The sequence below is a fragment of the Saccopteryx bilineata genome, chromosome 3 (genome assembly GCF_036850765.1).
Source record: "Saccopteryx bilineata isolate mSacBil1 chromosome 3, mSacBil1_pri_phased_curated, whole genome shotgun sequence".
In the NCBI taxonomy this organism is placed as follows: Eukaryota; Metazoa; Chordata; class Mammalia; order Chiroptera; family Emballonuridae; genus Saccopteryx; species Saccopteryx bilineata.
Window position 1 is genome coordinate 255,914,458 of NC_089492.1, and position 14,660 is coordinate 255,929,117.

Here is a 14,660-nt window from a genome sequence, read left to right on the forward strand (position 1 = left end):
TGACCCACCCCTACTCTGAGCACTACTGCCATCCTTACAGACAGCAGGCGATAGATATAGCAGGTCTTCTTTTGACCGTCACGCCAGACCCGAGCCATGGCTTGTTCATCATTAGCCGGATTCCAGTCAGGGTCAAACATGACCAGTCGGTTAGCCCCAATGAGATTGAGGCCACAGCCCCCAGCTTTGCTGCTGAGCATGAAGACAAAGTCAGGGCTCTGAAAAGAGAGGAAGCAGGAGACAAAGAACCTCTTGAAGCTTGAACTAGAATTCTACTCAGTATAGCCAACTGTTCTCTCGCATCTGTACTCATACTCAGACCAATTGTGAGGACCACCAGTTTGTTTGCCTACCATTTAATTTCCCAGCCCACAAAGTCAGTTTCCAGCCCAGCCACCACCACCACCAAGCCTAACCCTACCACACCTACCAGGAAAACAATCCAGAAGACCCTAGGGCAGAGTCCCTTATAGTTTCTCTATCTACCCTTAATTCTGATGTTACTACATTGGTGGTATGGGGACAGGGGCTGTGCATTTACCTACCAATGGATTGTTGAAGCGCTCTACAACCTTGGCTCGCTTCTTAATGGACATTGTGCCATCCAAACGAACATACAAGTACCTAAGGGAAAGCCAAAGATCAAAACCAAAGAAGGAAGCAAAGTTCCCTGGGGCCAGACCTATTGAAGGGACTGAACTAACCATGCTTGAGGCTGTTCATGTGCAGCCTGAGTGAGTCCCCACACTCCCAAAGGGAGAGGCAGGAGCTAGGAGCCAGGATTATGTCCTATGGGAGCACATGAAAGACCTGGGGCTACTCTGCTTGGTGATGAACCTAGGACTACTGCAGCAATAAGGAAACAGACATCTGGGAAGTCCCTCCTGTACCCACACCTTAGCCCATATCCACCAATCAGAACACCTATTCTTCCTAGAGGGACAATAGGGGAGGCACCCCTTTGGCAGCCTAGTTAGGCTCTTTCCTACCTTCGGACCCGGCAGAGCTTCTCAAAGAGGTCCAATGTCTGGGTGTAATTGGACACCAGCACTACTTTGTCACTGGTGCGGCTTCGGGTCACCGCCAGAATGTAATCAAGGACCAACATCTTACCTGGGGAGATCAACTATTAGCCCCCAGTGGCCCAGAATTCTTACTTTTTTTTCTTCAGACTGCTTACTTTTGATATCCTGCCTTGAGACAAGATAGGTCTAAAACAAAAAGATAATCTTCTACCACTCCTCCCAGAGAAACCTAAAAAATGGTAGGAAAGGGCTCACCTGACAGTTGAGGCTCTAAACTCTTAGAACTATAACCAGGAGGGAAAATGTCCAAGGCACCTTCAAAGCCATCCACCTCTTCTACACACTTGTCATAGATAAGAGCTGGATCTGGGGGGAAAAATGCCAGCTACATTGTTTTCAGAAGTTTCTATTTCAATGCTCATTAGAATCCCCTCTAGAAGCCTACCCAAAAGACCTTCCTCAGCACCAGATTTGCTTGATCCCACATTTCAGTGTGTAGTCAGTGCCATCTTGGATAATGAACGGACAATGCTGCTTACTGTGTGGTCTCCCAACAAGAAGGGAACTATACCAGACATGGTAAAGTTTATTTTTTTCTCCTCTCTGACATTTTATATACATATGTGTATGAACACACTGATCCACACAGTCCTATACACCCCAAGCATCAAGTATAGGCTGGGGATAAGATAAGCTAAATTTTTCAAAGCAAAGGATCTGGCTTACAGAATAAACAATGCAGGGCTCATGACTTGGGGAAGGCTGGAATCACATGGATCCGCTATGAGGACTCTGGACAAGTAATAGTGAAGGTGGATGGATCACCTGCAGAGCCTGCCCTTTTTGCTCACTCTCACAGAGAACCTCGAAGCACAGACCCAACTCACGGTTACAAAGCTTCTTTAGTGAGGTGATGGAAGAAAGGGAAGACACAGTCATCTTGCCCTCACGCAACTCTTCTGCTGGCTTGGCCTGTCTCAGAAACCTCTGGTATAATTCAGTCTGAAGGGGTGTCAACCTGGAAAATAAAGAGCTGGGTCAGTAGGAAAGGCTGAACCACACCTTGGCCCTCTGAGGACAACTTGAGAGCTGGGCTTTTACTAACTCCACACCCTAAGTCGAGTTCAGTACCTACAACAAACCACCTGCTCAACCTTCACAGGCAGGTATTTAGAAAGGATATCAGATGTCCTCCGTATCAAACACCTGGAGAGAAAAGGATAAAAAGGTAAGGGGTTGGTAAAATCATCATGCAAACTACTAGAATAAACGTTACCACCCAAAGGACCAAAACTAATTCTCTTTTGTAGTATCAAATGTTAGAGACTCATCAGCCCTATGGCAAAGATATCTATATCGGGGTCTCAGTCATGGAAATAGAGACCCTTTCAAATATTCTAGCTTTGACTAACAACTCTCTTCCCCTTCAAAAGATTAGCTGGTCTTCAAGAGGACAAGGTCTCGCTTTGAGCTAGGTGCTCTCACAGGAAAAGCAAGCTTCAAACCACTAAATCCTTTGGGGAGTTTCTGCATTTGCCCAAATGCCTATTTTCACATGGCCCAAAGCTCAATGAAATTAAGCCCATACCTCCTGGCAGACCAGGAAGAACAGGGGTCAGGCACCTAGCAGCAGCTTCTAAAACACTGACTATCCTTCCTACCATCTAAAATTGGGAGGAAAAAAATAAAACAGTAAGGGAAAGGCAGGATTATTCAGGATATAAATCATAAGTGTATATACCTATAACAGAAGAATCCAAAATGTACCTGCCATTCTGGGCTATGTGGCCCCCATGGAAAAAGCCCTCTCAGCCTGGGAGCCACACCCATCTGTCAGATCTACTCTTACCTGTCAGAGAAAGCTGTGAGGCCTGGGAAGAAAAGCCTGGTTCTTAAGGTCAGAAACCAAATGACAGGAAGCTTCTGAAATACTAACAATGCTCCAAGAGATATTTTGCTCAGGAAGTCCAAAAGCATCAGAAAAGAGCTTCCTCAACAGATTGCTAAGAAACCCAAAACCAGACCACAGGGCCCAGGCCAGGAAGAAAGTAGGGACTTGGCATACAAAAACCCTTCATTTATTCAGTGGCTATAGTCAGAACACAAGTCCCATTCCCTTCTAGAATCCAAACCTTCACAGGCCAAGGCCCCAAAAGATGAGCCTTGGATGGCTTAGGAAGCAATTCTGATGACCTCAGTTGGGGAAACCCAAACAAAAGTGCTGCTTTCTAGGCCCACCCTGCTGTTACCTATTCACAATGCTGGTGAGCTCCCGTAGTCGCTCCTCTCCTCGCTGCCTATCTGCCTCACTGGCAGCTGCATCTCTACCCTTTAGAATTGGCAACTCAAAATGCTTCTTGAACTCATGGGCAGTTCCTAAACACAAGGGAGAAGGAAAAAATTAAAGAATGTGCAAAAAGAATGATTTTCCCACTGCCAGTAATGGCAGACTACTCTATTATAGACCAACATTCCTGCCAAAACCAACAAAGCTGAACAAATTACAGGCAATTTGTTTGAATTAATAAGAGAGCTACCAGAGTATCTAAGACTTCAAAGGCCAAATAGTGATAGTAGATTAAAATCCAAAAATATAAGTCTGACCAGGTGATGGCGCAGTGGTTCGAGCAAAGTTGGCCCCAGGCACTGAGGATGGCTCCATGGCTTCACCTCAGGTGCTAAAATAGCTCCACTGCCAAGCAATGGAGCAGCAGCCCAAACCGGCAAAGCATCACCTGGTAGGGGGCTTGCCAGGTGGATCCCGGTCAGGACGCATGTGGGAGTCTGTCTCTGCCTCCCGGCCTCTCACTTAATAAAAAAAAGAAAAAAGAATGAAAAAGAAAGAGATTATAGAGCTGAACATATGCATTCTACACTTAGGACAGAAAAATGCATACTGTGCTCATATAAAGACATGCACAAGAATGTTCAGAGCATCATTCAAAAGAATAAAAAACTGGAAAACCAATTGTCTATCAATAGCAGAACACATAAACTGCAGTATACTCACTAAACAGAATAGTATACAAAAATGAGAAACTACAGCTACAGGAAACAACATAGATGACTTCTTATAAATATAATAAACAGAAGAAACCAGAGCAAAGGAATATATACTGTATGATTCCATTTATACGAAGTCAAAAATAGGCAAAAAAAACACCAAGACAGGCCCTGGCCGGTTGGCTCAGCGGTAGAGTGTCGGCCTGGCGTGCGGGGGACCCGGGTTCGATTCCCGGCCAGGGCACATAGGAGAAGCGCCCATTTGCTTCTCCACCCCCCCCCCTTCCTCTCTGTCTCTCTCTTCCCCTCCCGCAGCCAAGGCTCCATTGGAGCAAAGATGGCCCGGGTGCTGGGGATGGCTCCTTGGCCTCTGCCCCAGGCGCTAGAGTGGCTCTGGTCTCGGCAGAGCGACGCCCCGGAGGGGCAGAGCATCGCCCCCTGGTGGGCAGTGTCGCCCCTGGTGGGCGTGCCGGGTGGATCCCGGTCGGGCGCATGCGGGAGTCTGTCTGACTGTCTCTCCCCATTTCCAGCTTCAGAAAAATACAAACAAACAAAAAACAAGACACCAACAACAAGAAAAAAATCTTGAATGTCAGGGACTGTTTATTTCTGGAAGAAAAGAAAAAAGTAGTGCTCAGAAGGAGGTAGGAGAGTGCTGCTGAGATGAGGGGCTGCTGAGATGGTGGTAGTAACTAATCTGGTGGTGGTTATTCAAATGTATTCTTTCTGAAAATCTTGCTGCTCAGCTGGTTCTCACCTAAAGTGATTTTCCTGAGCACTGTCAACTTGGGGTGGCATTAACCAATCTGTTCCACAAAATTCTATGTGTAAGAACTGCCCAAACTGTGGTTACCATGGGCTGAGGAGAGTGGAAAATAGGGGGTTATTAATTAATGGGTAGAATTCAGTTCTGCCAGATAAAAAACAGTTCTGGAAATAGGTGGTGGTGATGGTCACACAACAATATAAATGTTAACTGTATACTAAAAATGATTTAAAAAAGAAACTGATCAACAGTCTGCTATGAGGTCAAAGCTCTTATGAGGCAGTGAGGATATAATAAACAAAAATATCTGGAGGTATTATTCCCATTTACAGCTCATAGTAACCCCATGAGAGCCTGCCACCTCTGCAGTAGAAAAATGGCCAATGTAGAGAAATCCTAGCCACAGTAATCAGACAAGAAACAAAAGGCATTCACATTGGTAAGGAATAAGTAAAACTGTCATTACTTGCAGTTACTATATAGAGAGAACACTAAAAATTCCTCCAAAAAACTACTAGAATTGATACATAATAATGAAATATCAGAAAGAAAAAGAAGCCTGACCAGGTGGTGCCGCAGTGGATAGCGCATCAACCTGAGAAGCTGAGGACCCAGGTTCGAAACTCTGAGGGCACACCTGACTTGAGTGCAGGATCACAGACATAACCCTATGCTCTCTGGATTGAAGCCCAAGGTCGCTGGCTTGAGAAAGGGGTCACTGGCTCAGCTGGTGCCCCCCGGTCAAGGCACATATGAGAAAGCAATCAATGAACAACTAAGGAGTCGCAACTATGAGTTGATGCTTCTCTCATCTTTCTCCCCAACCCTCGCTCACTTTGAAAAAAGAAAACAATCCCAGTTACAATTGCACCAAAAAATAAATAAAATACCTAGAAATAAATTTAACCAAGGAAGTAAAAGATGTATACTTGGAAAATTAAAAGACACTGAAGAAAGAAATTAAATACAAATAAATGGAAGCATATACTGTACCACACATGGATTGGAAAAATTAACATAGTTAAAATGTTACCCAAAGCAACCTATAGATTCAATACAATCCCTATCAAAATACCAGTAACATTTTTCACAGAACTAGAATAATCCAAAAATGTACATGGAATCACAAAAGACCCCAAATAGCCACAGCAATCAAAAAAGAAAAACAAAGTTGGAAGAATCATGCTACCTGATATCAATCTAAACTACAAGGCAATAATAATTAAAACAGCATGGTACTGGCATAAAACAGACACAAAGATCAATGCAACAGAAGAGAGCCCAGAAATAAACCCATACATACAGCATCAATTAATATACGGCAAAGAAGGCAAGAATATACAATGAGGTAAAGACAGTTTATTCAATTAATTGTGTTGTACAGATACATGCAAAAACTGAAACAAGCCCACTTTCTTACACCGTATACCAGAATAAACTCAAAATGGAATGTAAGACTCAAAACCATAAAACATAGGCAAATAAACTGACATTTCCCTTAGCAGTATTTTTTCAGAACTAAATCTTCAGGCAAGGGAAAAATAGAAAAAACAAAGGGAAAAAAACATTAATATATCAAACTAAAAAGTTTTATAAAGCAAAGGAAACCATCAACAAAATGAAAAAACAATGCCTAATGAATAGAAGGGGTTAATAGCCAAAATCATTAAAGAACCAAAAAATAAGCCAATTAAAAGTGGGTAATAAGACCTGAATAGACACTTTTCCAAAAAGGACATACCTGTCAACAGACATATGAAAATATATTCAGTATCAGAGAAATGCAAATTAAAACCAGAATGAGGCCTGACCTGTGGTGGCACAGTAGGTAACGCATCGACTTGGAATGCTGAGGTCCCCAATTGGAGACCCCAGGCTTGCCTGGTCAAGGCACGGACAAGAAGCAACTAAGAGTTGATGCTTCCGCTTCCTCCCTGCCTTTCTCTCTCTCACATTCTTTCTCTCTCACTCTCACTCCCTCCTCTCTCTGAAATCAATAAATAAAATCTTTATTTATTTTAAACTAGAGAGGCAGAGAGGGATAAAAACAGAAAGGGGGAGAGATGAGAAGAATCAATTCTTTGTTGCGACACCTTATTGTTCATTGATTGCTTTAATTGTATGTGCCTTGACTAGGGGGAGGGGGGGAGCTCCAGCCAGCTAGTGACACCTTGCTCAAGCCAGTGATCATGGCTCATGTCAATGATCCTATGCTCAAGACGGCAACTCTGCACTCAAGCCAGATGAGCCTGTGCTCAAGCGGGGTAAGCCTACACTCAAGCAGGCAACCTTGAAGCTTCAAACCCCCAGCATCCCAGGCCAATACTCTAGTCACTGAGCTACCGCCTGATCAGGCAATAAATAAAATCTTAATAAACAAAACAAAACTCACAATGAGATATCACCCCATTCCTGTCAGAATGGCTATCATCAATAAATCAACAAAAAAAGTGTTGGCAAGGATGTGAAGAAAAGGAAAGCTTTGTGTACTGTTCGTGAGAATGCAACTGGTATAGCCACTATGGGTAACAGTATAGAGAGAGGTTCCTCAAAAAAATAAAAATGGAACTTACGACCCAGCAATTCCACTTCTGGGTATATATCCAAAGAAACTAATTTGAAAAAATATATGCAGCCCTATGTTCAATGCAGCATTATTTACAAAAGACAAGTTAGGAAGCAACCTAACTGCCCAATCAATAAACAGAGCCTGACCAGGCAGTGTGGCGCAGTGGATAGAGCATCGGACTGGGATGTGGAGGACCCAGATTCGAGACGCCGAGGTCACCAGCTTGAGCATGGGCTCATCTGGTTTGAGCAAAGCTGACCAGCTTGGACCCAAGGTCACTGGCTTGAGCAAGGGGTTACTCGGTCTGCTGAAGGCCCACGGTCAAGGCACATATGAGAAAGCAATCAATGAACTAAGGTGTCGCAACGAAAAACTGATGATTGATGCTTCTCATCTCTCTTCGTTCCTGTCTGTCTGCCCCTGTCTATCCCTCTCTGACTCTGTCTCTGTAAAAAACAAAAATAAAAAATAAAATAAACAAGTAGATAACTAAGAAGTGGTACATACATATATACACAATGGAATATTAGTCATAAGAAGAGTAAAATCTTACATTTGCGACACGAATAAACCTAGAGGCTATTATGCTAAATGAAATAATGAAATAAGTCAGAGAAAAGACAAATCCATATGATTTCACTTGTATGTGAAATCTACAGAACAAAATAAATGAACAAACAAAACAGAAACAAACTCATAGATGTAGAAAATATACTGGTGGTTTTCAGAGGGGTGGTAGGGTTAAAGGACTGGGCGAAAAAGTAAAGGGGTTAAGTACAAACTGACAGTTACAGAACAGTCATGGGAATATAAAGTTCAGCATAGGGTATATATGGTCAATAATATTTTAATAACTATTATGGTGGCAGGTGGGTACTTCAATTATTGGGGGAAATCCCTTCGTAAATTATATAATTGTCTAACTACTATGCTGTATATCTGAAACTAATATAAAATAATATTGAATGTCAATTGAAAAATAAAAATTTTTAAAAGTAATGGCCACAGCAAGCCTTACTGAGTTGCTTGGCAGAGCCAAGGGCTCCCAATGGCTCTCTCTGACAAGAGAAGTCTTCCTACAAGTAGAACTAGCATTCTCTCCTTTGTACCCTCAGCTAGAGTTAGAGGTAAGGCTGGATTCTTACCCAGAATGCCGGAATTAACGAAATGTACCAAGCTGAAATACTCAAGGAGATCATTCTGGATGGGAGTCCCGGAGATGAGCACCCGCCGGCTGGTGTTCAGGCTGTCCAAGGCCTGGTAAGTCTGATTCTCAGAGTTTTTGAGCCTGTGTCCCTGAAAGGAAATTAATTCTCATTTAGGACCGGGCACAATATGGCATCCCCAAAGGTAGCAATGTCTCATGTAGAGGATCCAACCTCTAGGCATCAGCCCACAGCACCTCACCCTGCTGGAGTTTCAAACACTGGTTACTTCCTCTTTTAGCAATTGATATCATTGACTCTCCTCTCACATCCTTCCCCAGTGAATGACACAGCCCTTGGATAGCAGTTCTCAATGAGACTGACAGACTTTCTCCTACCACACAGACTGCTAAGAGCCACATACCTCGTCACATATGACCAGTCCAACACTCCCTTTCTGGAGGACTCCAACATGAAGGCGGAATGTCTCATAGGAAATGATGAGGATGGGAGTAGGCACTCTGGCTCCACGCTGGTTCATGAACCCTTCTACAACAGAAACGGTGTCAAGGGAACAAATCTGAGAATATCTTAAAGAAATCTATTTTGACAGTTCTTCAATTTAGCCTGGAAATAACTATTTCAATTATTTTCCATGGGAATTCTCTTCTATGCTACCTGCCACTGCCCACAACCCCAACCATCAGTGAGCATACACAGAAGAAAGGAGGTTGTGAAGAGTGCAGTCATCTTTGTTAAGGCTCCATACCGAGCTTGTGATCTATCTCATCCTTAGAGCCTCCGTCGATGGCCAGAGGTTGAATCCTCCCTCCAAGCCATTTCCCAACTTCATTGTACCAGTTCTTCACTAGGCTGGAAGGTGACACCACCACTGCCTTGTCAATTTCTGGCTTGCACTCTGGACTCTGGCGCAAAAGCGTCCACATCAACGTGATACACTGCAGCGTCTTGCCCAGGCCCATCTCATCAGCCATGATGCAGCCGTGGCTGCCTGGGATCCGCCGACTGGTGACACACTCCCACAGGAACTTCACTCCCTGGGGAAGAACAGCACTCAGCCCACTTGGGCATCCACACCACTGCTACCCCAGGTGGCAGCCTCCTGAGCTCAGACCCTAGTCCATACCTTACCCCCCACCTCCTACCACTACTTACCTCTCTCTGATGAGGCCGCAAGACCTTACTGAGAACAGGATCAACAACCACATGGACAGGGAGTTTTTCCCTGAGAAAATACAGCAAAGAAAACATAGAGCTCAGACATAGGCAAGGGCATGCCCTCATAGAAGTTGTGTCCTGATCAAGAAGCCACAGAGGCAGCTGCCTAAGAAAGGACTTTCTTGGCCTAGTAATTAAACCATAGTCAATTCCTGCCCCAGGGAAATTTAGGAGAGGGGGATGGGTTCCCTTCCTAATCCTGAGTGAGGTTGGCAGGAAGGAATAAGGAACCCCAACCAACTGGACATGCCCACATGCTCTTCCCCAGGCACTCCCCTTCCCCACCTGTCCATCTCTGGATAGTGCAGCAGTCAGAACAGCACTCTGAAAACATATGCCAGTCCCAAGGATAAATCACACCAAAATGCCCTCCGTCCTCCCAGGTATGCATGCACACTTATGGAGGACCAGAACTGCTCAAGAAATACCAATGCACATACTTGTCAAGCTTCAGCTGGTCATGGGCACTCAGTGGGGGAGGCTCATACAGAACCAAGGCACCTTCTTCCAGGGGGTCATGGAGGGCCCGACGGACCCCAGCCCTTTTGAGGCCCAATGCCCGAGAGCCCAGAGGACCTAGAAACCAACAGTTTGTTACCTAAGCCTCTATGTTGAGGAGTTCCAGCAGGCTCAACTCAAAAATGTCTATCTTTCACATAACCTTTCCTAAGCTTCCATATGACCCTCTCTCTCCCAGAATCTCTCCGAACCCAATTTGGGCACCCCTGCCTGACCAGTATTTCAGTCTGCCTCAGATCAAAGTTTCTACTATTTTACCTCCCCATTCATCTACAAACTTCTGACGGTCTGGGTCTTGTTCATCTCAACTCCAGTCAATCCTGGAAAGGTTTAAAACCCTAAAGGACCTTTTAAGACTTAGAATTCATGAGAGTGGCCTTCCCTCTCCCAGCCCCAGTTTTGCACAATGCTACGCTCTATAGAACAGGGGAAAACTTCATAGAAACAAGGCCTCCAACAGAGTCAACCTCATAAAGGAGATGCAACTGAACTCCCTTGGACTCAATGAAATCAGTGACCCCTGGTCCACTAGGAGCTTCCCGAGCACTGGCACATCCCCACCAAGAAGATAAGGGATAGTCAACTCTTGGCAGCACTTGCTGACACTATCAAACGCAGCTTTCATGCAGGCCTCAGGGAATACATACACAGTCACCACTGGACTGGCATCTTCAATTCCAAGGTCAGCTTGCATGTACAAAACATGCAAAAAAAAAGGAAGGTTTTTATTTGTTTGTTTGTTTTTACAGAGACACAGAGAGAGAGTCAGAGAGAGGGATAGACAGGGACAGACAGGAACGGAGAGAGATGAGAAGCATCAATCATTAGTTTTTCTTTTTTCTTTTTTGTATTTTTCTGAAGCTGGAAACGGGGGAGGCAGTCAGACAGACTCCCGCATGCGCCCGACCGGGATCCACCTGGCATGCCCACCAGGGGGTGATGCTCTGCCCATCCGGGCGTCACTCTGTCATGACTAGAGCCACTCTAGCGCCTGGGGCAGAGGCCAAGGAGCTATCCCCAGTGCCCTAGCCATCTTTTGCTCCAATGGAGCCTCGGCTGCGGGAGGAGAAGAGAGAGGCAGAGAGAAAGGAGAAGGGGAGGGGTGGAGAAGCAGATGGGGACTTCTCCTGTGTGCCCAGGCCGGGAATCGAACCCGGGACTTCCGCACGCCAGGCCGACGCTCTACCACTGAGCAAACCGGCCAGGGCCAATCATTAGTCTTTCATTGCATGTTGCAACACCTTAGTTGTTCATTGATTGCTTTCTCATACGTGCCTTGACCGCGGGCCTTCAGCGGACCGAGTAACCCCTGGCTGGAACCAGAGACCTTGGGTTTAAGCTGGTGACCTCTGGGTCTCGAACCTGGGTCCTCTGCATCCCAGTTCGACGCTCTATTCACTGTGCCACCGCCTGGTCAGGCGGGTTTTTTTTTTAAGTGGGGAGGAGCAGGAAGCATCAACTCCCATATGTGCCTTGATCGACTGGCCAAGCCCAAGGTTTCAAACCAGTGACTTCAGCATTTCAGCATTCCACTGTGCCACCACAGGTCAGGCTACAAAAGCTGAGGTTTTAATCTACTCAGGCACATTTACACATGACTGAGTCACAAAGAGAAAAGTCTTCATTTTTACCTTGATAATTTGGAATGGGGATTTTGAAAGGCTTTGACAAAATGCTTCGAATAAATGCTTCCTAAAAAGAGAAGAAACAGGGATTCAAGAAATGTTATGGGATAGTATTTCTCAAATGCAGCCTAAAATGCTTATTTAAGCATTGTAATACAGTAAGAGCATCATATTGTGATTACATCTCATTCAGATGCATCTAAAACATAGAAAGATGTGCTCCATATTAGGTTTGTACAATAGCTCTCATCTTTTAATTATAAAGGTATAGATAATTTTTTTTCAGATACTTTTAATTAACTAAATGAAACAATTCTTACATGAGGATCTAAGTTAGAAATGTTATACCTATCTGAGCATTACTGAAATACACAAACCTTCCACAGCTGATAGAAAAAAAAAAATAGACAATTTTGATAAAGGAGTTGAGGAACAACTGAAAAACAATTTATAAATCAGGAGGCCCGGTCCTCAGACACTGTCCTGGAATGGTTTCACTTGTATCAATGCCATGTTCCTGGTCCAATTTCTTGAACTCCACCACCTGGAAGAAGATGTGCTCAAGGATATGTTTAGCATCTTGCTGATCCTTCGGTAATTTATTAATTACTCTAAGAATGTCACCACACTTCCTGACTTAGAATTCCAGGTCTGCTTTAGTACTCTTATTGGTAATCTGAGCAAGTCGTGCCTTCTTAGAGGAAAACGTTTCATCCAGGTCAAAACAGCTCCAGAGGAGCAGGTCGCAATTCTCTGAAACTGGGAGGGAAAACAGCCGGCTGAAGGGCTGGTAGCAGCATCTCAAACTGTGATATTGGATAAGCTGGAGAGGTTCATGCTTCACATTTAGCTGTTCATAAGCCTTGATGACTTTGGCGAGGGAGCTGATATCCAGCTGGTAAACAGGTCAAAGAGAGTGGTAAAGTCCCATGTGTTCTTTTTTTTTTTTTTCCTTTACAGGGACAGAGAGAGAGAGTCAGAGAGAGGGATAGGCAGGGACAGACAGGAACGAAGAGAGATGAGAAGCATCAATCATTAGTTTTTCGTTGCGACACCTTAGTTGTTCATTGATTGCATTCTCATGTGTCTTGACCATCGGCCTTCAGCAGACCGAGTAACCCCTTGCTGGAGCCAGTGACCTTGGGTTTAAGCTGGTGAGCATTTTTTATTTTGCTCAAGCCAGATGAGCCCACGCTCAAATTGGCAACCTTGGGGTCTCGAACCTGGGCCCTCGGCATCCCAGTCCAACGCTTTATCCACTGTGCCACCGCCTGGTCAGGCCCCATGTGTTCTTATTGCCCTCCTAGAGACACACTCAGTGCCGTTCTCACAGGGTGACTGTGTCGGGTAGCATCACACAGTCAGAAATCTCTGAGTCCTCAGCATCAACTGGAAAACAACATCCACGATTTTGCTGTTTTCTTCTTTATCCAAATATTGGTCACTAAACATGTAACATGAGTAAAGCACTGCTAGCTTCCCACATTGATTATTAAGAGTGACAGGCAGCCAGAATGGGTCTGTTATGCAGGAAACTGAGTCTGTGGACAGAACAGCCACTGCTGGTTTCATGACACTGACTGTGACACCAAAAGGGCACACAAAGATGAGAGCCTGGGCGTTTTTTCCACTGCTGTCCTCCTCAATGAGTCCTGGCACAGCCTTCCCTGCAACTTGGCTCATTTCCCTATTCAAGACTCCATTGGAGCCTGACCATGCGGTGGCGCAGTAAATAGAGCATCAGACTGGGATGCAGAAGACCCAGGTTCGAGACTCCAAGGTCGCCAGCTTGAGCACGGGCTCATCTGGTTTGAGCAAAAGCTCACCAGCTTGGACCCAAGGTCGCTGGTTCGAGCAAGGGGTTACTTGGTCTGCTGAAGGCCCACGGTCAAGGCACATATTAGAAAGCAATCAATGAACAACTAAGGTGTCGCAACGAAAAACTAATGATTGATGCTTCTCATCTCTCTCCGTTCTTGTCTGTCTGTCCCTGTCTATCCCTCTCTCTGACTCTGTCTCTGTAAAAAAAAAAAAAAAAAAGACTCCATTGGAAACTAGAGCTTCTTTAGAATAAAAATACTTATAATAAACATTTCTAACCACAGCATCATTATTAACCATGATTCCATATTCTTCTCGGATTAAGTTTATATTGGTGTCAAATCTGGACTCCCCACCCTCTCCTAGCACCACAGGGATATCTCCACTTCAGGACCTCAAACTCAGCAGCAGTAAATTTTTCCCTTGGCCCAGATGTAATCCACAGTTTCACCTCAATTAACTTCTCAGACATGATTTCCTCTTTTAAGCTCTGAATCTTCCAATTGTTCCAAAGTCTCTTCTGCATGGACTTACAGCCATTGTTGGTGTTAATTACTTCTTTTTTGTATGCACTGAAAAGAAATGGTGCTCCAAAGCTCTTTCTCCATGGTTACTTGAGGCCCAGTGACCACCATCTTCCTCTGACACGGCCCAGCATCCCAAGGCCAGGCATACAAGGCTGCTTAGCAACGGCGGAGGCCCAGCAGCATGCTGGGAAGCACAAAAGCTCTCATCTTTGAGGCTTTACATACGGTTCTACAAATAACCACAACAGCAGAAGGCCACTGGCCAGTGACTAGCCTCAGTCAACCACAAGGTTCAAATCCATCATTGGAGTGAAGCACTGTCCTATAGGGCTACATCTTCCCAAGCATACTTCACATTTCTTTGTTTGTCAAATCAATTCTGCCTACTGCATTTAATTTCCACATCAGCCTCCCTGAGAAC

The 14,660-nt window shown here is 44.8% G+C and overlaps 1 protein-coding gene and 1 pseudogene across 2 annotated transcripts in view; both read right to left on the reverse strand.

Annotated features, from left to right (window-relative positions):
- The window catches only part of RAD54L (RAD54 like), a 28,387-nt gene that overhangs the window by 1,402 nt on the left and 12,325 nt on the right, over positions 1-14,660 (reverse strand). Inside the window, exons 4-16 of one of the 2 annotated variants that reach the window (XM_066269299.1) lie at positions 11,898-11,958; positions 10,188-10,323; positions 9,685-9,754; positions 9,278-9,566; positions 8,933-9,057; positions 8,509-8,659; positions 3,275-3,401; positions 2,157-2,231; positions 1,913-2,043; positions 1,281-1,391; positions 990-1,113; positions 546-624; positions 39-218 (exon numbers count right to left, since the gene is read on the reverse strand). In XM_066269299.1, the coding sequence (XP_066125396.1) occupies positions 39-218; positions 546-624; positions 990-1,113; positions 1,281-1,391; positions 1,913-2,043; positions 2,157-2,231; positions 3,275-3,401; positions 8,509-8,659; positions 8,933-9,057; positions 9,278-9,566; positions 9,685-9,754; positions 10,188-10,323; positions 11,898-11,958 (1,659 nt within the window). The remainder of the gene's footprint in view (positions 1-38; positions 219-545; positions 625-989; positions 1,114-1,280; positions 1,392-1,912; positions 2,044-2,156; positions 2,232-3,274; positions 3,402-8,508; positions 8,660-8,932; positions 9,058-9,277; positions 9,567-9,684; positions 9,755-10,187; positions 10,324-11,897; positions 11,959-14,660) is intronic. The other variant, XM_066269300.1, reaches the window with a different exon arrangement.
- LOC136328738 (intraflagellar transport protein 52 homolog pseudogene) lies at positions 12,340-13,343 on the reverse strand (annotated as a pseudogene).